Source organism: Mobula birostris, chromosome 2 (assembly GCF_030028105.1).
Source record: "Mobula birostris isolate sMobBir1 chromosome 2, sMobBir1.hap1, whole genome shotgun sequence".
Taxonomy (NCBI): domain Eukaryota; kingdom Metazoa; phylum Chordata; class Chondrichthyes; order Myliobatiformes; family Myliobatidae; genus Mobula; species Mobula birostris.
Window position 1 is genome coordinate 117,549,461 of NC_092371.1, and position 23,445 is coordinate 117,572,905.

The 23,445-nt window shown below is 44.0% G+C and overlaps 1 protein-coding gene across 1 annotated transcript; it reads right to left on the reverse strand.

Moving 5' to 3' along the window:
* Positions 1-8,927: 8,927 nt before the first annotated feature.
* LOC140210859 (myelin and lymphocyte protein-like) lies at positions 8,928-22,977 on the reverse strand. The gene is made up of 3 exons (XM_072280122.1): positions 22,783-22,977; positions 18,521-18,694; positions 8,928-9,005 (listed from the first exon to the last, which is right to left on the reverse strand). The coding sequence occupies exons 1-3, from the start codon at positions 22,975-22,977 to the stop codon at positions 8,928-8,930; spliced, it is 447 nt and encodes a 148-aa protein (XP_072136223.1).
* Between the last annotated feature and the right edge of the window lie 468 nt (positions 22,978-23,445).

The window sequence follows — 23,445 nt, forward strand, 5'->3', positions numbered from 1 at the left end:
ACCTGGCCATTGCTGCATCCAATCATTTTAATCATTCTTGTCAGGTGCACCGAGGTGCTTGTGTGCCATCCAGACAGACCATACCGTACATAACCATTGAGGCCCTTCACCGGTCGAGGTTGACCATCAATGTCGTGCTCCAGCTGTCTACCTGATACGCAAGCCAGGTAGTATGATATGGAGAGCAAGCTGTTGACTATGCAGCCCTCTCCACCACCTTCTCCCTCCTCCAGCCCTAACCCTAACCATATCCCCTTTCGTCCTCCTACCCCCTCTCCCTCCTCCAGCCCCTAACCTTAACCATAACCCCTTTCGTCCTCCTACCCCCTCTCCCTCCTCCAGCCCCTAACCTTAACCATAACCCCTTTCGTCCTCCTGCCCCCTTTCCCCACCAGCCCATCAATGCCATCCCTTAACACTAACGACATCTCTCAACAGAAAACACCCCAATCAAAATGGGGACAGACCCCATTAACACTAAGCAACCAAGCACCTCCTCGCTGGAGTCACCACCCCACCGACTATGCACTTGATGCTGGGGAGGCTAGTGCCCATGATGGAGCTGGCTGTGCTTGCATCTTCCTGCAGCTTTTTCCGATCCTGTGCAGTGGCCCCTCCGTACCAGATGATGTGTAACCAGTTAGAATGCTCTCCATGGTACATCTGTAGAAATTTGCTTGGGTCTTTGTTAACATGCTAAATTGGCTCAAACCTCTACTGAAATAAAGCCACTGTTGTGCCTTTTTTGTAATTGCATCAACATGTTGGGCCCAGGATTGATCTGCAGAGATGTTGACACTCAGGAATTTGAACCTGCTCACCCTTTCCACTGCTGCTCCCTGGATGAGGACTGGTGTATTTTCCCTCGACTTCTCCTTCCTGAAGTCCACAATAAATATCTTAGTCTTACTGATGTTTCAATGTTGTTGTCGCGACACCACTCAACCAGCTGATCTACCTTGCTCCTGTATGCCTCCTCGTCACCGTCTGAAATTCTGCCAACAATAGTTGTGTCGTTGGCAAATTTATAGATGGTGTTTGAGCTGTAATAGCCACCCAGTCATGGATATAGAGAGAGTAGAGCAGTGGGGGTGAAACATCCATCCTTGAGGTGCGCCAGTGTTGATTGAGAGTGAGGACATGTTATTTCCCATCTGCAGTGACTGCAGTCACATAGTGAGGAAGTCAAGGATCCAGTTGCAGAGGGAGGTACAGAGGCCCAGGATTTGGAGCTTGTTGATTAGTACTGAGGGGACAATGGTGTTGAATGCTAAGTTGATAACAGTAAACAGCAGCCTGACGCAGGTATTGCTATTGTCTAGGTGATCCAAAGCCGAGTGGAGAGCCAGTGAGATTGCATCCACCTTAGACCTATTGTGGCAAAAGGCAAATTGCAGCAGGTGCTGGTCTTTGCTTAGGCAGGAGTTGATTCTGGCCATGACTAACTTCTCAAAGCACCTCATCACAGTAGATGTGAGTGCAACTGGGTGAAACATTGAGGCAGCTCACTCTGCTCTTCTTGGGCACTGGTATGATTGTCGATCTTTTGAAGCAGGTGGGAATCTCCAACTGCAACAGGGAGAGATTGAAAATGTCCTTGAACTTTCCCTCCGGATGGTTGGCACAGATTTTCAGCGCCCTAACAGGTACATCATCAGGGACCCTGCGAGAGTTCATCCTCTTGAAAGATGTTCTGATGTTGACCTCTGAGACAGAGATCATAGGGTCACCAGATGCTGGAGGGATTCACGCAGATACAGTTTTATTCTCCCTTTCAAAGCAAGCATAAAATGCATTGAGCTCATCTGGGAGCTCAACACAGCCGTTCGTGATGTTAGGTTTCACCCTGTCGAAAGTAGTGGCCTGCAAACCATGCCAGAACTGATGTGCATCCAATTTTGTCTCCAACGTCAATTATAGTAGTTTCTTGCTCTTAAATTAGCCTCTTATATAGTTCTGGATTACCAGTCTTGAATGCCAAGATGTAGCCCTCAGCTGACTGTGAATCTCCTGGTCATTCACAGCTTTTGATTAGAGTGTGTCTGGAATGTTGTTAAAGGGACGCACTCATCCACTCAAGCCAGGATGAATTCGATGACATCTATGGTGTCTATGGAACAATGGGTCTCGAAGATGATTCCCTGAATATTGTCCAGTGTATCAACTCAAAGCAGTCCTAAGCACTCTTCCACTCCCTTGACCATACCATCTTGCTTCTCACCACTGGTGCTGTAGTCCTCAGACTCTGCCTGTACACCGGAAATAGAAGTTCAGCCAGGTCACTGGACTTTCCCAAAATGTGGGCGTGGGCTGGCGTAATAAATGTTCTTGATGATGGTCAAATGTGTTGGCTCCTCTGCTTCCACAGGTGATAAATTGGTGGTATTTGGTCAGAGACTTCTTCAAGCTGGCCCAGTTGAAATCCCCCACAATAATAGGGAAGGCATCATAGTACACTGTTTCTGACAGCTGATAATGTCCAATGACTGCCTAATGTTGGCCAGGGGTGGAATGTACATTGTGAGCAAGATGAGGCAGAAAACACACTTGGCAGATAAAAATAATAATAATCATAATAGTAATAACTTATTTATTGATTAATTTTCATACAAACAATATAGTTCAAAATGCTTTACAATGCGATAAAGTGCAAACATAAATATAAAGGACGACATGATTTTAGTTAAAAGCAAGGTTATGTAACATGCTGTAAGGTTTCACTGCTAATGTAATGGTTTCTCTGTAGCAGCAATGTTTGGTTATGACTGGAGATAACGGGGTTTGGAAAGCTGGGGCTATCCAATGAGAGAAATGTTGTTCTTTCCTGTGAGTCTGGAAGAGAGATTTTCGCGGTCTTTTGCCAGGGGAGAGATGAGGAAAGAAGACATGAATGGGGGGAGTTGGTAGACCGCCAGATGGAGTGGACTTGGAGTGAGGGTCCGAAGGTCAGCAACGATCGGTGGAGGTTGATGCTGGACGACCGGCTTATCAGTGAGCTCCAACATTGTGCAACAGACTGTTTCATGGGAATGGGCTCTTTTCCTTTTTTTTTTGTTTTGACTAATCATATAGTCAAAGTAAGAATTATAAAGCTCAATCGTTTAATCTCATATTGTGTACTGTTTGTTATTTGGAGTACTGATTTGCAACAGGGGACACATCGTGCAGCATCCACCCAAACGAGATTTCTTAAGTTTGGCCAGGCCAGGGAGCTATCACCCCCTAAATTAAGCTGCTAGCCAAAGCATGAGCTACAGTTAAATAAATAGGTTTTGAGCCGGAGTTCAGACCATAATAAGACTCTCAGAGATAGGAGCAGAATTAGGCCATTCGGCCCATTAAGTCTCTGCCATTTCATCATGGTTGATTTATTTCCCTCTCAACTGCATTCTCCCCATAACTTTTCATGCCCTGACTAATCAAGAACGTATCGACCTCTGCCTTAAATACACCCAATGACCTGACCTCCACAGCTGTCTGCGACAATGAATTACATAGATTCACCACTTTCCGGCTAAAGAAGTTCCTCCTCATCTCCATTCTAAGTGGACGTCCCTCTATTTTCAGGCTGTGCCCTCTGGACTGAGACATCCCCATGAAGGGAAACAACCTCTTCACATCTGCTCTTTCTAGGCCTTTGAAAATGCGATAGGTTTCAATTAGGTCACCCCTCATTCTTCTAAATTCAGCTGAGTAAGGGCCAGAGTCATCAAACACTCTTCATATGATATGCCTTTAATTCCTAGAATCATTCTCATGAACCTCCTCTGAACCCTCTCCAATGTCAGCACATCCTTTCTTACATAAGGGGCCCAAAACTGCTCACAATGCTCCAAGAGAGACCTCACCAGTGCCTGAAGCAGCCTCAGCATTACATCCCTGCTTTTTATATTCCAAACCTCTTGGAATGAATGCTAACCCTTACGGACTCCTGCACAAGGACTCTCAAGTCCCTTTGCACCCGTTTAGAAAATAGTCTGTGCTTTCATTCCTTCTACCAAAGTGCATGACCGTATATTTCTGACACTGTATTCCAACTGCAACTCCTTTGCCCATTCTCCTCATCTGTCCAAGCCCTTCTGCAGCCTTCCTGCTTCTTCACCACTACCTGTCTCTCCACCTATCTTTGTACCGTCCGCAAAATTGGCCACAAAGCCACCAATTTCATCATACAAATCATTGACATACAACATAAAAGGATGCAGTCCCAGCTCTGACCCTGCAGAACACTGTTAATCACCAGCGGCTGATCAAAGAGGCTCCATTTATTCCTGCTCTTTGTCACCTGGCAATCAGCCAGTGCTCTACCCATATTAGTATCCTTCCTGATAAACAACCTCATATGTGTCTCCTTATCAAAGGCATTCTGTAAATTCAACTAAACAACATCCACTGATTCTCCTTTGCCTATCTTGTTTATTATTTCCTCAGACAATTCCAACGGATTTGTCAGCTAAGGTTTTCCCTTAAAGAAACATTTCTGACTTGTGCCTATTTTATCATGTGCTCCAAGTACCCTGAAACCACATTACCAACAATCGACTTGACCTTCTTCCCAGCCACTGAGGTCAGGCTAACTGGCTTATAATTTCCTTTCTTCTGCCTCCTTCTCTTCTTGAAGAGTGTAGAGACATTTGCAATTTTCCAGTCCTTCGTAGCCATGCTAGAATATATGTATTCTACCTTCTACCTTCAGAACACTCACGTTTTCAAGTACCGTTTCCTTAGTAATAGCAATAATACTCATTTCTGCCTCCTGACACTCTTGAACTTCAGGCATACCACTAGTGTCTTCCAGTGAAGGCTGATGCAAGATACTTATTCAGTTCATCCGCCATTTCCTTGTTCCTCATTACTACCTCTCCAGCATCATTTTCCAGCAGTCCGATATCTACTCTTGCCTCTCTTTTCACTCTTTATATATCTGAAAAAACTTTTGACATCCACTTTGATATTATTGGCAAACTTACCTTTATATTTCGTTCCCCCCTCCCATGGCTTTTTTAGTTACCTTCTTTATCTGAATGTATGTTATACACCTTAGCCCAGAGGAAAGCTGTCTCATTCAACTGTATCCATGTATGGTTTGAATGATAATTAAACTTGATTTGATTTGATTCTGTTACTTTTAAAAGTTACCCAATCCTCTAACTTCCCACTATTTTTTCCTCTATTATATGCTGTCTGTTTTGCTTTTGTGGTAGCTTTGACTGCCCTTGTCAGCCATGTTGGCATCATCCTGCCTTTAGAATACTTGACCTCCACCACATCTGCTCCCTGGATGTGGCCCTCCTTTCCAGATCATCAGAGATGTCTTCCTTCTCCAAAGAACGGGATTTCCCTTCCTCCACTACTGATGCTACCCTCAGCTGCATCTCCTCCATGTCCTGAACATCTTGGCTGGCACATATCCCGTGACGGGTTAAAGAAACAGCCGAAATGGAAAACACTTTGGAGTCCAGTATTGCTATTAACCAATAATATTTATTAGTAACTACGCAATACAGTGATATAAATGCAGATAAATCAAACAGGTTAGCAATGATTATATATAAGCAAGTGTGGAAAATATATATAAAAACCAAGCTTCTTCAAGTCTAGGGGTAAATAGATAGTCTTACGATTAGGAGTAAAGTTCAGTTCAGTTCGTGGTATTGAGTTGAGTAGTGATGGAGAGAGCGAGAGGGAGAAATTTGAGTCTTCAGATGAGCTGATGCCGTCGATCTTCTCGTTGTCCTCCAAAATCTTTTAAAAGTCACCGACTGTGACCACAACAAAGGGGACCATTCTTCTGTGGTGGACCTATCAACCCAGGCAAAGGTTGGACACATGGACAACTCCCCACCGGTCACTCCCTTTTCTCATGCAAGAGCCACTGATCGATTCGACTGATCGATCTGCCAAAAACCCATTTTTTCTGTGGGCACAACAAAGCTCATTCAGTGTCCAAAAACATGTGCCTGAGGTCTATCATCTGGCCTCCTATCTATCTCACCGTACTGAGTACCAACTGTCTCTCAAATAACTCCTCCTTGCTTTGTCTGTGTAAGAATGCACTAGCAGGCAAATGTCCTTGGAGAAAGTATAAACAACCTCCAGAGAAACTATAACCTCGATTGTCCATCAAATAACGCCGCTCTCGGTCACCATAGCAACTTACGAGCTGCTCGGGGCTCTCTCTCTCCAACTCAGCGGACAAGTTAGTCTCAGTTCCTCCTCATGCCTTAAAATGACAGTCCAAAAGTTAGTCTTCGTCTCTCTCTCTCTCTCTCTCTCTCTTAATTTCTCTCTCTCTTTTCAAAAGCACAGTTCATAGGGGTAATTCAGGACCCCGCCACATTGGCTCACACTATCTTCCTGCCACCTTAGCAGTGATAGATTTCCTTTTGTCCTTACCTACCACCCCATGAGCCTCCACATCTAACACTTCATCCTCCGCATCTCCTGCCATATCCAAGGTGATCCTACCACTAAAAATATCTTTACCTCCTTGCCTCACTTTCTGCAGGGATCGTTCCCTCCACGATTCCCTTGTCCATTCATCCTTCCCCACTAATCTCCCTCCCAAACTTTATCCCTGCAAGCAGCCCAAGTATTTCATCTGACCATACACCTCCTCCCTCACCTCCATTCAGGGCTCCAAACAGTCCTTCCAGGTGAGGCAATACCTCACTTGCAAATCTGCTGGGATCACCTATTCTGTCCGGTGCTCCCAATGCGGCCTCCTCTACATTGGTGAGACCCGTTGTAAATTGGGAGATGCTTCATCAAGCACCTCTACTCCATCTTTCAAAAGCAGAACTTCCCAGCGGTTAAACATTTCAATTCTGATTCCCAGTCCCATTCAAACATGTCAGTCCATGGCCTCCTCTTGTGAATCTTGATTTCTCCTTCTGGCAATGTTTCCCTTCCCCCTCCCATCCTCTTCTATTCCCCACTCTGGCTTTTTACCTCTTCTCGTCACTTTCCCTGGGTCCCCTCTTCCTTCCCCTTCTCCCGTGGTCCACTTTCCTCTCCTATCAGTTTTCTTCTTCTCCAGCCCTTTACCTTTCTCACACACTTGGCTTCACCTATTACTTTCTAGCTCACCTTCTCCCCTCCCCCCACTTCTTATTCTGACATCTTCCTCCTTCCATTTCAGTCCTGAAGAAGGGTCTCGGCTCGAAACATTTGCTGTTTATTCACTTGCATATATGCTGCCTGACCTGCCGAGTTCCTCTGGCGTTTTGTGTGGGTCACTTTGGAGTTTCAGCATCTGAAGACTTTCTCATATTTATAATACTTCTTCGTCTTTTTGATTGTATCTATCCTGCACCTTCCAAAATGCTCTCAGAAACTCCAGCCATTGCTGCTGTGCTGTCATCCCTGCTATAGTCCCCTTCCAAACAACTTTGGTTGGCTCCTCTCTCATGCCTCTGTAATTCCCTTTACTCCACTGTAATACTGAAATATCTGACTTTAGCTTCTCCCTGTCAGATTGCAGGGTGAATGCTATCCTATTATTCTCTGAACCTAAGGGTTCCTTTACCTTAAGCTCCCAAGTCAAATCCAGTTCATTACACAGCACCCAATCCAGAAAAGCTGATCCCCAGTGGGCTCAATCACAGACTGCTCTAAAAGCCATCTTGTAGGCATTCTACAAATTCTCCTTCTTGAGATCCAAAATCAGTTCCAACCTGATTTTCCCAATCTACGTGCATATTGAAACCTCCCACATCACAGTGGTGCCAACAATGTCATATCTGCCAATCTCTAACTGCACTGAAAAAAAAAATCATTGATCTATACTGTGTGCATTCCAATATAATACCTTTAGTCCTGTATCCATCACCCTTTTCATTTATTGTCTCCCTTTTACACTACAACTCATCCCATTGATTGCAATTTTGCCCTATCATATGCCTATCCTTCCTGACAATCTCACTACACACTATCTCTTCTTGTAAACCAACAGCCCTATCCTCAGCCCTCTCACTCTGGTTCTCACTCCCCTGCCAAACTAGCTTAAACCCTCCCCAAAAGCTTTAGCAAACCTGCCTGCAAGGATACTAGTCCCCCTCAGGTTCAGGTGTAACCCATCCCTTTTGTACAAGTCATACGTTACCTTGACTCTTCCCAATGATCCAGAAATCTGAAACCCTACCCGCTGCACCATCTTCTCAGCCATACATTCATCTGCCAAATTATCTGATTCTTATCCTCATTGGCAGGTGGCACAGGCAGCAATCCAGAGATTGCTACCCTGGGGGTCCTGCTTTTCAGCTTTCTACCTAGCTCCCTAAATTCTTTCTTCAGGACCTCTTCACTTTTCCTACTTATGTCATTGGTGCCAAAATGTACCAAGACTTCTGGCTGCTCACTGTCCACCTTTAGAATATTGTGGACCCGATACGAGATGTCTCTGACCCTGGCACTCAGGGATCTCTAAAATGTGATAGATTTAAATGGTTGTCCAGGTTGCTCTGTGGCAGGTGGTCTTCACTGACTGAAATTCAGGTTCTTTTTCTAAGCATGAACACTGGTTGGAAAATTGATCAAGTTTATCAGTTCCCCCTTCTAGTCGCTGAAGCTAAACTGTTAATTTTTCATATTCTCAAATAGGTTATCCATGCAAAAATGCTAGAAATGACTGCAACAACTTTAAAATGACTCTTACAATCTCTTGTTTTCCTTCCAGGCTTTATTAAGATAGTACTTAAATGTGCTATGAGCTGTCCATAGGACATGGAACCTAAAGCATTCATACCATTACACATTAATTGTGCATCATTTACATTTTGTTCCACTGATTAACTAATTGGGTATTTTTCAATGTAATTATGGCTGATTAACAAAGGATGCAAATCAATGTGAAGGGAAGTACTCATCAGCTTTGGGAAGGGGACAATTTTATTTCAATAAGTCATTGACAGTTGTTGCTGTCTTGTTCAGGACGATCGTTTCCATCTCACCATCGAGCCGATCGTGTGCACTGCGTAAAATAAGGTGGCTATGAATGCAAACACCTGTAAAAACAACATCCAAAGTACATTTATTATCAAAGTATGTCTGCAGTATACAACCCTGAGATTCCTCTTCCCCACAAATAGCCGTGAAACAAAGAAAGCCATGGAAAAAATCATCAAATCCCACCCCCACACCCATGCAAAACCTCAGTGCCGCTGTTAGCAAGCTGCAGACATTGCATCCAGACAGAGCCTTTATTGTCGCTGGGGACTTTAATCATTGCAACCTACGTACCATGCTTCCAAGATTTTACCAAAATGTATCATGCACCACAAGGGGAAATAAAACCTTAGATCATGTCTACACAAATGTGGCTGACGCTTACAAAGCCACTACCCTCCCCCACCTGGGTCAGTCTGACCATCTTTCATTGTTTCTGCTTCCCAAGTACAGCCCGGTCATTGAACGTGTGAAAGCCACAATGAAGACTATTAAGATCTGGCTGGAGGGTGCTGACTCTGCTCTTCAGCACCAATTCCAGCACACAGACCGGAGCATGTTTGCTGCCCATGCCAACACAGACTCTCAGGTTAACATTGATTTATATACCAACTCTGTCCTTGAGCACATGAACAAGTGTGTAGATAGAGTGACATCACAAAAACAAATAAAAGTCTTCCCCAAGCAGAAACCATGGATGAACAGAGAAGTTCGCCTCCTGCTCAAAGCCAGAGATTCAGCCTTCAGGTCTGGAGACCGGGAGGATTACAGCTCAGCCAGGGCCAACCTGAGGAGGGGAATCTCTCAGGCTAAACACACATACAAACAGAGAATCGCGGAGCATTTCAACTCCTCTGACCCCCGGCACATGTGGCATGGTATACAGGTCATTACAGACTTCAAACCTCCTAGTACTGTGCCCCCTTCCAGCTCTGCCTCCCTCCCTGATGAGCTCAATTACATCTACGGTCGCTTTGACCGAGAGAACAAGGAGGTCACCCTCAAAGCAGATCTCCCACCTGGTGAACTGCCTCTCTCACTTTCCACCTCTGATGTCTGCGCCACCCTGAGCAGGGTGAATGTACGGAAGGCAGCTGGTCCAGATGGAATACCTGGCGGTGTGCTCTGAGTCTGTGCAGGGTAGTTAGCCAGGGTCTTCACGGATATTTTCAATCTGTCCCTGGCCCAGGCAGTTGGCCCCACAAGCTTCAAGATCACCACCATCGTGCCAGTGCCGAAGCATTCCACTGCCATGGGCCTGAATGACTTCCGCCCAATTGCACTCACCCCCATGATTGCAAAGTGCTTTGAGAGACTGGTTCTATCACATCTGAAATGCTGTCTGCCCACTACCCTGGATCCCCATCGATTTGCTTATCGCACCAACAGGTCAACAGAGGACGCCATCTCCACGGCACTTCACTCTGCCCTGACCTGCTTGGACAGCCCCAACTCTTACGCCAGAATACTGTTCATTGACTTTAGTTTGGCATTCAATACTGTGATCTCCTCCAAGCTGATCGCCAAACTTTGTCAGCTTGGTATCAGCTCAGCCCTCTGCAATTGGACTTTGGACTTTCTGACTAACAGACCCCAATCAGTTAAATTAGACAACCTCTCCTCCTCCACTCTCACCCTGAACACCGGCGTGCCTTAAGGCTGTGTGCTGAGCCCTCTTCTGTACTCCCTTTACACCTATGACTGCGTCCCTGTACGTGGTTCTAACTCCATAATCAAGTTCGCAGACGACACCACGGTGGTTGGCCTGATCAGAGGGGATGACGAGACGGCCTACAGGGGCAAAGTCCAGCATCTGGCCGCGTGGTGTGCTGACAACAACCTGGCCTTTAACACCCAGAAGACCAAGGAGATCATTGTGGACTTCAGGCATGCTAGAAGCCACATTCACATCCCTATCCACATCAACGGAGCTGTAGTGAAGCGTGTATCAAGCTTCAAATTCCTTGGTGTCCACATTTCCAAGGATCTCACCTGGTCCCTGAACTCCTCCATCCTGGTCAAAAAGGTGCAACAGTGCCCTTATTTCCTGCAGAGCATCAAGAAAGCTCACCTCTGTCCCAGGATACTGACGGACTTTTACTGCTGTACCACTGAGAGCATACTCACCAACTGCATCTCAGTGTGGTATGACAATTGTCCCGTATCGGACTGCAAAGCACTCCAGCGGGTGGTGAAAACTGCCCAGCGGATTATTTTTCACCCAATTGCCCACCATTGAGAACATCTACCATAAATGTTGCCTGGGCAGGGCGAAAAGCATCATCAAGGATGCATCTCACCCTAACCATGGACTCTTTACTCTCCTCCCATCCAGTAGGCGCTACAGGAGCCTCTGTTCCCACACCAGCAGGCTCAGGAAGAGCTTCTTCCCTGAGGCTGTGACCCTGCTGAACCTCACATCACAGCGCTAAGCAGTATTGCATCCGTATTGTACTGTCTCAGTACTTATATATTTGTATGCTGTAGCACTTACATTTTATTCGCAGTTATTTTGTAAATAACACTGTTCTTTGCATTTCTGGTCAGATGCTAACTGCATTCCATTGGCTTTTTATCTGGACTCGGCACAATGACAATAAAGTTGAATCTAGCCCCTAATCTAATCTAATCTTCCCCAGTGCACAATAAATCATGAAAATGACAACAGAAAAAAAGATGTGAAAACACAGGGTATAAAACATATAATCAAAAGGCATATTTCAGTTCAGACACACAAGCGTTTCGTCAGAATATAATATGTTAATGAAACAATTTATCCAGTGTCACTCCAAAAGTGTATGCAGACCAAATTATGGTCTCAGAAAATTTCATGAAATATCTGCTAACACAGCAGAACCCAGAAGAGATTGGCAGTTGTGGCCAGGTGGGAGCCAAGCCTCATAGTGCAAGCTTCAGCCCTTTACTGAAAGCACCATTTCAGCTGAAGGAAGGAGAGAATATCCAAACCAAAATTCCAACTTTCACTCATTGCTATCCAGTAACCTTTCAATGTGGGCACAGAGGTCAGAGGGCAGAGTGGGCTCATCTATGATGCAATCAGCATGAATACCACCAACACCATCCTAACCAGATCTGTTAATACAAAACCGGACAAGGAAGGCAGGAACAGAATTTCTCTATCAGTTATTGAGTAAAGAGTTCTCTACAACAAGGCACAGAATCAGGTTCTCCATCCCATAATGACTGTGCAAACCAAGATGCCAAGTTAACCTAATCCCATCTGCCTGCACATGGTCGAGCTCCCTCCTTTCACTGCCCATCCAAGTATCTCTTAAATATTCCTGCGCCGTGGCAGCAGAGCCATTAGCAAGATGTTATTACAGCTCGGACTGTTCCAGTGTTTGGGGTTCTATCCCAGCGCCATTCTGTAAAGAGATTATACGTTCTCCCCATGGAATGCATGGGTTTTCCCCGGGTGTCCCAGGTTTCTCCCATAATCCAAAGACGTACTAGTTAGTAGGTTAATTGATCATTGTAAATTGTCCCATGATTAATCCATGATTAACAGGGGTTCTAACATTTAACTGTCATTCGTTCTTTGGAGCACTCCTCTGTTTTCATGGATGTTTGCAAAGAAAAAGAATTTCAGGATGTATATTGTATACATTTCTCTGACATTAAATGTACCTTTGAAACCTTTGAGTTTAGACAAGACAGTAAGACTGAAAACAGCTTCTTCCTGAGGGCTGTTGTTCAGCTGAATAATGCGACACCCCAGCCTGCTAATAGCCTTTAAGTGTTCCGAAATATCACAGTAATTTGCTGCATGTAAATAAGCATTTTTTTTTAAATTAAGCCATACCACATGCATTGTAAATATCTGCTTTGCATGGACTGGAGCAACATTATAATCTTGTTGCCTTGACCAATGACAATAAAGTTCTATTCTATATATGATCAATAGGCATATGAAACAGTAGTTACCTGTTGATTTGTAGCCTGGAACAGATACTTTCAGAAGAGGGAGCAGGAATATAAACAACAAAGTACATGATCCTGATGTGAAAAGTCCAAAAAGTATTTCAGTCCCTTAAAAGATATCATTTCCCAATGATTTATCATTTCTACATGCTAGTATCAGTAGGCAATCATTGAAAACATTCATGCAACATTCCTTTATCTGCTCTGTAGCACTCCTCTATCGGATCTGCCCCTCCAAAAGTTCTACTGTGCTCTAACTAATTAGGTGGAACTGATCCACTGGGTTCCCATGTTTCCCTGTTATTTACTGCAGGTGCTAAACTATTCAAAGTAAACAGTGTATTGAAGAAACATCATCATTAAAAGGCACTTTAAATGTGCTGGCCTGTTGTGCGGTGGCATCCGCACTGGACCTCGAGGTGAGTGGTGCCAGGTTTGTACCCGGCCAGCACCTTGCACACTTCCATTCGTTGCTGGGTTGAGCGTCGAGCTAGCACCTCGGCCTCGTAAAAAAACGGACAAATGCTAAAGAGACGGCCAAGTTTCTGCCCGATGTGCCATAAGAACGCAGAGGGAAACAACAACAATGTTAAATGTGGTAATACAGTGCAAGGTATTTTATAGGAGCCTTACCAGATGAAATTTAGAACAGACTTGCATCAAGAAATATACAAACAAAAAAACGTCTTCATGGGTTAATCATAGCGTCCTGAAAAAGCAGGGTGAGCTAAAAAGCGGGAGGTGGTCAAAGAGGAGATTGCTGTTTAACTGTCTAAGCAGTTAAAACAAATCTATTCGCGATGGAGCAACTAAATGAGAAGGACCTCAAGAGTCACAACAGAAGAATGCAGAGACTGGGGGAGGGAGGCACGGTAGCATAGTGGCTAGCACCACACTATTACAGCACCAGTGAGCCCGGTTCAATTTCCACCACCAACTGAAGGTACATTCTCCCTATGATCATGTAAGTTTCCTCCAGATGCTCTGGTTTCCTCCCACATTCCAAAGTTAGTAGGTTTACTGATCACATGGGTGCAACTGGTCAGCATGGGCTCATTAGGCCAGTCACTATGTTGTATCTCTAAGTTTTAGAGATTGAAGGGTTGTAGTATTGAAACAAGTTTCAGAAGTGGTAGGTGGGAGGTTGATGGGAATCGTCTGAGCAAAGAAGGCATAATAAGTCCAATCATTTTGATGAAGCACAGAACATAACAGTTCCTTTAGGTTGTTATAGCTGGGAGGTGGTAATTGGGATAAGCTCCCACTGCCTATTAAATGCTCTCAATGATGTGCACCTCAGATAGCCTCTGATGGCCAAGTCCAGCTCTTGACCTTCACGTGTGGCTTTGTTACTGACCCCAGCAAAACTTTTTCGACTGACAGGAGAAGGGGCAAAGGCTGGTTACTGGAGCATTAAAACTTGCTGCCCTGGGCAGTTGGGGCTCTCATCTATGACTGGCATCTCATCAAGAAGAAGGAAAACTCTTATCTCAAACCTCCACTGCCTTGTGGCTGCACCCACTCATGGTGAAGGCTTGAGGAGTAAAATCTGAGGGAAAAATATGGAGCTTGAGTGCCCAAGCCAGTCCTATATTGAGTTCAATGCTGACTGGCAACTGCTGAAACACTGCTGGTGTCAAACTGTATCGATCTCCGCTGTTTCTTTGGGTTCGTCAGGTGCATGGAGAGGGGGAGCTTGCTACATGGGTATCAGCTTGCTCTCCATATCGTACTGCCAGGCTTGCACACCTAGACAGCAAAGATGCAACATCCATGATCAACCCTGATCAACAGAGCCTCATACAGTACAACACAGGAAAAGGCCTTTTAGCCCATAATGTCTGCATATGATACATATTCCTCCATTCTCTGTATATTCAGGTGCCTGCCCAAATGCTTCTTAAACACCACTATTGTGTCCGCTTTCATTAGCACCCTTGGCACCTACCAAAATGTATAAAAACCTTACATGTACATTTCTTTTAAACCTTCCCCCTCTCACCTGAAGGTTAAGTCCTCCAGTATTTCACATTTCCAGCTGGGAAGAAGATTTTGACTATTTACTCCATCTATGTCTGTCATAATTTTATAAACCGCTATATTTGTGTTTGTGAATAAAACATTGATTTTAATCATCAGAGCAATTTGCAACATTCCTTAAAATCAAATCTGCAATTGAGAATACACAAAATGCTGGAGGAACTCAGCAGGTCAGCATATTCTCTGGGAATGAATGAACAGTCAACATTTCAGGCAGAGACGCTTCTTTAGGACTGGAAAATGGGGAAGACACCAGAATAAAAAGGTGTGGGGAGGAAAAGGAGGATAGATAGAAAGTGATAGGTGAAGCCAGGAGGGTAGGAAGGGTAAAGGGCTGGAGAGGAAGGAGTCTGGTAGGAGAGGAGAGTGGACCAAAGGCAAAAGAGAAGGAGGAGGGGACCCAGGGGAAGGATAGAGGCAGGTGAGAGGAAGTAAGAGGCCAGAGAGGGGAATTGAAGAGGAGAGGAGGGAGGGAATTTTTTTTTACAGGAAAGAGAAACCAATATTCATACCATCAGGTTGGATGCTATATTTCACAGAGGATTCTGAAAATCTACATTGTTAATTTAAGTGCTGTTGGACTAAGAACTAGAGTATATGTCAGCAAGCACAGGGTTAATGGCAAATGAGATGGTGGGAGACAGGATAAGCACAGCCAAGATTTAGATATAATTGAATTTACGGTGCGTGGAAGAGGAGGTCTTGTGAGGATTACACTGGAATACTCTGCTGCTGATAATGGCATCAGACAAACTGAGGCAAACAACAAGTCAGGCAAAGCTACTGAAATGAAATAGTCATTTTGCAGATACTCTCAACATGGTGGAGAAATGACAGGGATTCAATCAGGTCTGGTGGGAACCACAACCATATAATCATTTCACTTTAAGTTTTCAAATAATTGTGAATTGCTTGTTAATATTTGGTCATCTTCACCCAGTATTTATTTAAAAGAAATTGGACAAATAGAGAAGAAGTAAACCACGTGCTGCAAATTTAACCTGATGGTGTCCATTTCTGATAGAAATTCCACTTCAATGGGAAACTAGACTGGCTAATTCCAAGCTTGTTCCATTTTAACGTGGCTCTTGTGATTCAGCTGTCAGTCATTTATTATGTAGCCCACATTTCCTCCACTGCCAGCAGCAATAGAGCTGTTGGGGGAATCTTCTGTTATCCACTCGTAGAAACCCATCAGCACCGAGTGCAGGATTCAGGAACAAGATGTAAATTAAAGAGGTTCCACTTTCACGTTGAGGTATGATGGCTGGCCACAAGTCCCAATTATCAATAGCCACTGCAAGTTAGATAATTATCTGCCGCTCCCTTCATTGATTCCAACTCTCAGTTGGAAGATTACTTTTATGTTGCAGACCAGCTCAGAGCTCATCTTTTCAGAAGGCCATTTGCAGAATGGGAGTTGAATAGGCTTGTCCTGAGAGTCAGTGAGGGTTTCCGTGCACAACCAGTCATAGAATCATCCAGTATGGAAACATGCCTTTGATCACATTGTTTGTACTGAACATGTTTCCACCCAAGTCTCAACTAATCCCATTGGTCCACATTTCAAAGTTCAAAGTTAATTTATTATCAAAGTACATACACATATGTCACCAAAGGGCAGACAAAAATCCCCGTATGCAAAAGACAACTGTGCAAATACAAAAGAAACAATAAATAATAATAATAAAAATAAATAAGCATCAAGTATCGAGATCATGAGATGAGGAGTCCTTGAAAGTGAGTCCATAGGTCGTAGGAATATTTCAATGATGGGGCAAGTGAAGTTTAGTGAAGTTATCCTCTTTGGTTCAAGAGTCCGGTGATTGAGGGGCACTAACTGTTCCTGAACCTTGTGGTGGGTCCTGAGGCTCCAGTACTTACTTCATGATGGTAGCAGTGAGAAGTGAGCATGACCTGATTGGTGGGGGATCCCGGATGATGGATGCTGCTTTTCATATCCATCCAAACATTTCCTTCCATCTACAAGTATCTTTTAAATATTCTTAGTGTATCCCATGTCAATATTTTTTTCATGCAGCTCATTCCATATTGGGATCACCTGCTGGGTGAAGAAGTTGCCCTTCAGATTCTTATTCTCACCCTCACCCTGTGCCTTTCGGTTCGTAATTCCCTAACCCTGAGGAAAAGACTGTGCATTCACCCTATCTGTGCCCTTGATAATTTTATACACCTGTATAAGATCACCCCTTATTTTCTTACACTCAATGAATTAAGTCCCAGCCTGCTCAGCCTCTTGTAACTCAGTCCCTTGAGTCCTGGCAACATTCTTGTAAATCTCTTCTCCACTCTTTCCGACTTAGTGACACCTTTCTCACAGCAGGACAATCAAAACTGAACACAATATTCCAAATGCGCACATGGTCCTGCCCCACCCCCAGCCCCCTTCAATCGCTTTGCTGGCAGAGTTAGACAACTGTAGCATTGCTAACGTAGAGAGTCAACAGCAAGGCACTGACTCTCTACCCGCAGTCCATACGGCAATGGTGCAGAAGGCTACTAATATTTAGGTAATACACGCGGTTGAAAATCTCCTGAGATATTTTTTGCTTTGGATTCTAACTAAATTTCCTAATTAAATTTAATTTTTTTTTTTTGCAGATCTCCTGGCTGGACAGAGCTGCCTCATCCAGTGATCATTTGATTCACATGTGAACTCCAAATTCCAGATATTTATGTCTATTTGTTAAAAATTATACTGATTGTCCACACAGAGTAGGTGCTCCACATGTAAGATTATTTCAATAAGTATAAGGTTACTTACTGAGGCAGAAATGTTGAGTTTGTTTCTTGTTTGAACTTGAAGGGGAGCACCGGGAAAAGATATGAAAAAGTGCTTTGTGTCTCTAGCCTCCATAACAGCAATACTGAAGTAAAGCGCAGTTGCTGCACAGTGGTAGAAAGCATCCTGGAAAATAAAAAATGGCACAGAATGAGAAATAAATCAGTCTAATCATTTAAATTTAACTTCCTCAAAGCCTCGGTTAGTATTTGTTCTGCCCATTGAAAAAGTTCCATAATATGGGATCAATATTTAACCCTGGATTGAGGAGAAAGGCGAATAACAGTTTCTGGGAACCTGAAATGAAAGAGAAAATGCTGGAAGTAACCATTAAGTTAATCAGCAATTGTGGGTCTTTGGTACTTTCTGCTGTTCACTAATTCTTTTACTGTCCTTATTCACTCCGTTATCCCACTTTGAAACTTATCCCCTGCTGTCAACCAAGACATTTGTTTTCTCTGTTCTTCCCCTCATTAGCCAAGATGGTCCACAGCTAAATGGTATAAAAAGTAACATCTTGCGATCTCAACAGAGGAAACCCAAGCCTCCGATCAGTTCCAACCACTGGTAACACTCCCAAGTTACCAGGGCTTTTTGACTAGGTTTCTGTTCTCTTAGGGAAACAGCTTGGGAGTTAAGATCAACCATTTTGCAGTAACACAGGTCCTTTGCAGTCGTATAAAACTACATCCAGCAAGTTTAACATTGTTTTTTATTTATCTATCCCGATTATGGAAATAACATTTGAGCAAGGTTTTTTCTGTGTGATACAGAATGCATAAAACATACCAACGTAATCCACACTGATGAATGGTTCTGAACTCCACACATGTAAATTATCAGCAACAATGTGGTCACAACGTGGCAGGTGACCGAGACAAACATTAACCAGCTTTGAAGTTCTGCAGCTGGTTGTGAAAGATCAGTAGAAGCCACAAGGATCCAAACCAGACTACCAAAAACCTATGAAGTTAAAAACAAATCAAAACATTTAGACATGGAACTTCTGTCCAGAGTAGCACACACGTGACCTCAGTTATTATCAAGGACCGAGACTCAGTATTAACAGTGGGGTCACAGAAGGCAATTCATCCCCTCAAGGGCTGGAGTAGATCAGAGCTCACATTTTCCAAAGCAGGTGCCTGCAGGTGGAGGAGCAGGTTCAAAGCTTATTAGCAGAAATGGTATTCCAGTTGGAGTGGCAGGGTGGAGATACACCTCTACCAAAGGAGGTCGAGGGCACTCCTTCTCTCCACTCGCCTGCAGTTCACCCTTGTGCAAGGTGTATCACTTGCCTATCCCCTACACAAGGTGTGACCTGCAAGCTAGCGGAGAGAAGGAGTGTCTTATATATCCTTTGGTAAAGATGCATCTACCAAATCGGGAGCATGTGAAGCCACGGGAACAGGTGGTGGATGGTCGTATCAGTAGCCGGTGCATAACTCAAGTCCTGGTCATGTGACCACTGACGCCGGACAGACAATCTCTGAAGAGTAACGATAATGGCTGGAGTCACCTGTCTTGTGAAGACACTGCCCAGAAGAAAGCCATGGCAAGCCACTGCTGTAGAAAAAATTGCTAAGGACAATCATGGTCATGGAAAGACCATGATGGCTACATCATGACACAGAACATAATGAACAAATGATATTCCAGTGCAGCAAGAAATGTGGTGGAGGAACTCAGTAGGTCAAGCAGCATCTGCGGGGGGCAAGGAATTGTTGACATTTCAGACCAAAACTCCGTATCAAGTCCCAGAACAACAATCCTTCCCTGAGATAGATGCTGCTCAGGCCAATGAATTCCTCCTCCAGCAGATTATTGTTATGGGAATAACGGAGACATGGCTTCAAGTGGACAGGACCTGGGAAATGAATATTCAAGGGTATATGTCCTATCGAAAGGACAGACTGATGGGCAGAGGGGGTGGGGTGGCTCTGTTGGTGAGGAATGATATTCAGTCCCTTGCAAGGGGGGACATAGAATCAGGAGACGTAGAGTCAGTAAGGATAGAAATGAGAAATTCTAAGGGTAGAAAGACCCTAATGGGAGTTATCTACAGGTCCCCAAACAGTAGTCTGGATGTAGGGTGTAAGTTGAATCAAGAGTTAAAATTGGCATGTCGCAAAGATAATGCTACAGTTGTTATGGGGGACTTCAACATGCAGGTAGACTGGAGGAATCAGGCTGGTACTGGACCCCAAGAAAGGGAGTTTGTGGAGACCCTCTGAGATGGATTCTTAGAACAGCTTGTACTGGAGCCTACCAGAGAGAACGCAATTCTAGATTTAGTCTTCTGCAATGAACCGGATTTGATCAGGGACCTCGAGATAAAGGAGCCATTAGGAGGTAGTGACCATAATATGATAAGTTTTAATCTACAATTTGAGAGGGAGAAGGGAAACTCGGAAGTGTCAGTATTACAGTTGAACAAAGGGAACTATGATGCTATGAGGGAGGAGCTGGCCAAAGTTCAATGGAACAATACCCTAGCAGGGATGACAGTGGAACAGCAATGGCAAGTGTTTCTGGGAATAATGCGGAAGGTGCAGGATCAGTTCATTCCAAAGAGGAAGAAAGATCCTAAGGGGAGTAAGGGGAGGCCATGGCTGACTAGGGAAGTAATGGACAGTATAGAAATAAAAGAGAAGAAGTATAACATAGCAAAGACGAGTGGGAAGCCGGAGGACTGGGAAACTTTTAAAGAGCAGCAGAAGGTAACTAAAAAGGCAATACGCGGAGAAAAAATGAGGTACGAAGATAAACTAGCCAAGAATATAAAGGAGGATAGTAAAAGCTTCTTTAGGTATGTGAAGAGGAAAAAAATAGTTAAGACCAAAATTGGGTCCTTGAAGACAGAAATGGGTGAATTTATTATGGGGAACAAGGAAATGGCAGACGAGTTGAACAGGTCTCCTTCCTCTTCTCCTTCCAGTCAGAATAAGGATTGCATTTTCGCTTATCCTCACTATCTGTCCCAGTATATTCAATCAAATTTTACAATCAAACACATTGTTCTTCAGTTCCAACAGCTGCACACCTTATCACTAAACACATGCAAATCCTGCCCTTTTATTTCATCTCTTCCCAGTACCAATTGCCTACAGAGTCCTTCTAGGTGAAGCGCAGTTCACTTCTTCCTATTGTATTGCATTTGGTGGTCACTACCCAGAGTCTTTCAATACTATCATCCCATCAAAACTTATCCTTTTGCAATTGGATCCTTGATTTCCACACTTGCAGACCCCATTCAGTTCGGATTAGCAACAACATCTCCTCCACAATCTCCATCAGCACAGGTGCACCACAAGGCTATGCGCTTACCCCCCTGGTCTACTCACTTTACACCTATGACTGTGAGGCTAATCCCACTCCAATGCCATTTTTAAGTTTGCTGTCGTTGGACAAGTCAAATGTGGTGAAGAATAAGCTTATAGGATGGGAGACTGAAAATCTGGCTGAATATTGCCATAACTCAATGTCGGTAAGACCAAGGAGATGATTTTTTACCTCAGGAGGAGGAAACTGGAGGACAGTGAGCCAGTCCATGATTCTACAACTTTGACAAACTTGTATAGATGTGTAATGGGAGGCATTTTGACTGGTTACTTCACAGCCTCGTATGGAAACACAAATGTCCTCGGAAGGAATAACCTACATAAAGTAGTGGATACAGCCTTGTCTATCAAGGGTAAAGCTTTCTCCACCATTAAAAACATCTACAAGTAGCACTGTCACAGGAAGGCAGAACCCATCACCAAGGACAACCACCACCCAGACCATGCTCTCTTCTCACTGCTGCAATCAGGAAGAAGGTACAGGAGCCTCAGGACTCACACCACCAAGTTCAGAACCTGTTATTTCCCCTCAACCATCAGCTCTTGAAGGAGTGAGGATAACCTCACTTGCCCCATCACTGAGATGTTTTCACAAGCTATGGACTCATTTTCAAGGACTCTTCATCTCATGCTCTTGATATTTATTGCTTATTTATTTACTACTATTATTTTTTTCCCTTTGTATTTGCACAGCTAGTTGCCCCTTACACACTGGTTATTTGTCTGTCCTGTTGGGTGCAGTCTTTCATTGATTCTATTGTGTTTCTTGGATTTACTCTGTCTGCCCACAAGAAAACGAATCTCAGGGCTGTACTGTACATGATGACATATATGTACTTTGATAATAAACTTACTTTGATCTTTTAACTTTGAACTGGGCAGCACCGGTAGCAATTGCTAACTGAACAATATTGATCTCCATGTTATCATAAATATTCCGTCTATCTGACCACTCCCAGCCCACCCTCAGCCATCCTGCTGATGAATATACATATGTTTTAAGGCAGAGGTTGATAAATTCTTGATTGGTCAGGGCATGATAGGATACGGGGAGAAGGCAGGAGACTGGGGCCGAGAGGAAATTTGGATCAGACATGATGAAATGACAGAGGAGTCCTGATGGGCCAAATGGCCTATTTCCCTCTGATACAACAATCTTGCCCTTAGATGTTCAGTCTTTTTTTCCAGAGACTGTTTATTTGTTGACAAGTTGCTGGGTAAAGAAATTTTCATACCCTAGCACTTTAGCCTGTGTTGGAGCTCTCCCTTTCTCTTGGCCGTGACAATGTACATTTTTGCACTTACAGGTGGCGTCCCTGCATGCTTGAGAATTAAGTTCAAAGAGTCCTTCAGATGATTGTGAAATCCCTAGTTCATTAAGATAGTTCAAAATTATATTACTTAAAGGGCAATTATAAGCTGCAGATTGCAGTGAGAGAAGTTCGGAAGTATATTCAGAAGTTTTGCAAGCTGCCCACTACACATGACCATGATTCACCAGCGCAATCTTAATGTCACTTCTCTAACTGTGCGGTGACCTTGGCTTCTAGTTATCATGAAATATGTGCAATTCATTCAGTCACGTTGCCCCACCCGTTCCTCATCACACAAATAACTCAGATTCCTTTTCCACTGCTCCACCATTTCCCCCTTCCTTACTGTTTCTCTCTTCCTCTCCTCCAAAAAATACCCACCTCAAACTTCTCTTTCTACCTGGCTCCCTCCACCTCCCCCTTCCAGCAGCCTCTGTTTCCCTGCCTCCTCCTTTTTGATGTTTACTTTCTCTTGGCCTCCTCCACTCTCCTCACGTTTAGCTGTCCCTTTCTCTGGATGCCTCTTTGCTCCTCCTCTGGAATGTAATTCAGGCAAGATCACAGTATTGCATTTTGCCCAGTTGAACGGACACATACAGTAAATGGTAGGGCCCTAGAGAGCTTTGCAGAGGTAAGTTCACTGAAAATAATGAGGCAGAGGTAGATATAGTGGTGCAGAGGGCCTTTAGCACACATGCCATCATCACTCAGGGCACTGAGTACAGGTGTTGGACATCACATTATCCAGAACCATAAGGCATAGGAGCAGAATTAGATCATTTGGTCCATTGAGTCTGCTCCGCCGTTTCATCATGGCTGATCCATTTTTCCTCTCAACCTCATTCTCCTGTCTTCTACCCATGACTTGTGATGCCCTCACTAATAAAGAACTTAACAACCTCCCATTTAAATATACCCAATGACTTGACCGCCACAGTCGTCTGTGGCAATGACTTCTACTGATTCACCACCTTCTGGCTAAAGAAAATCCTCCTCATCACTGTTCTTCAGGGATATCCTCATATCCTGAGGCTGTGCCCTCTGAAGTCCACGATAGGAAACA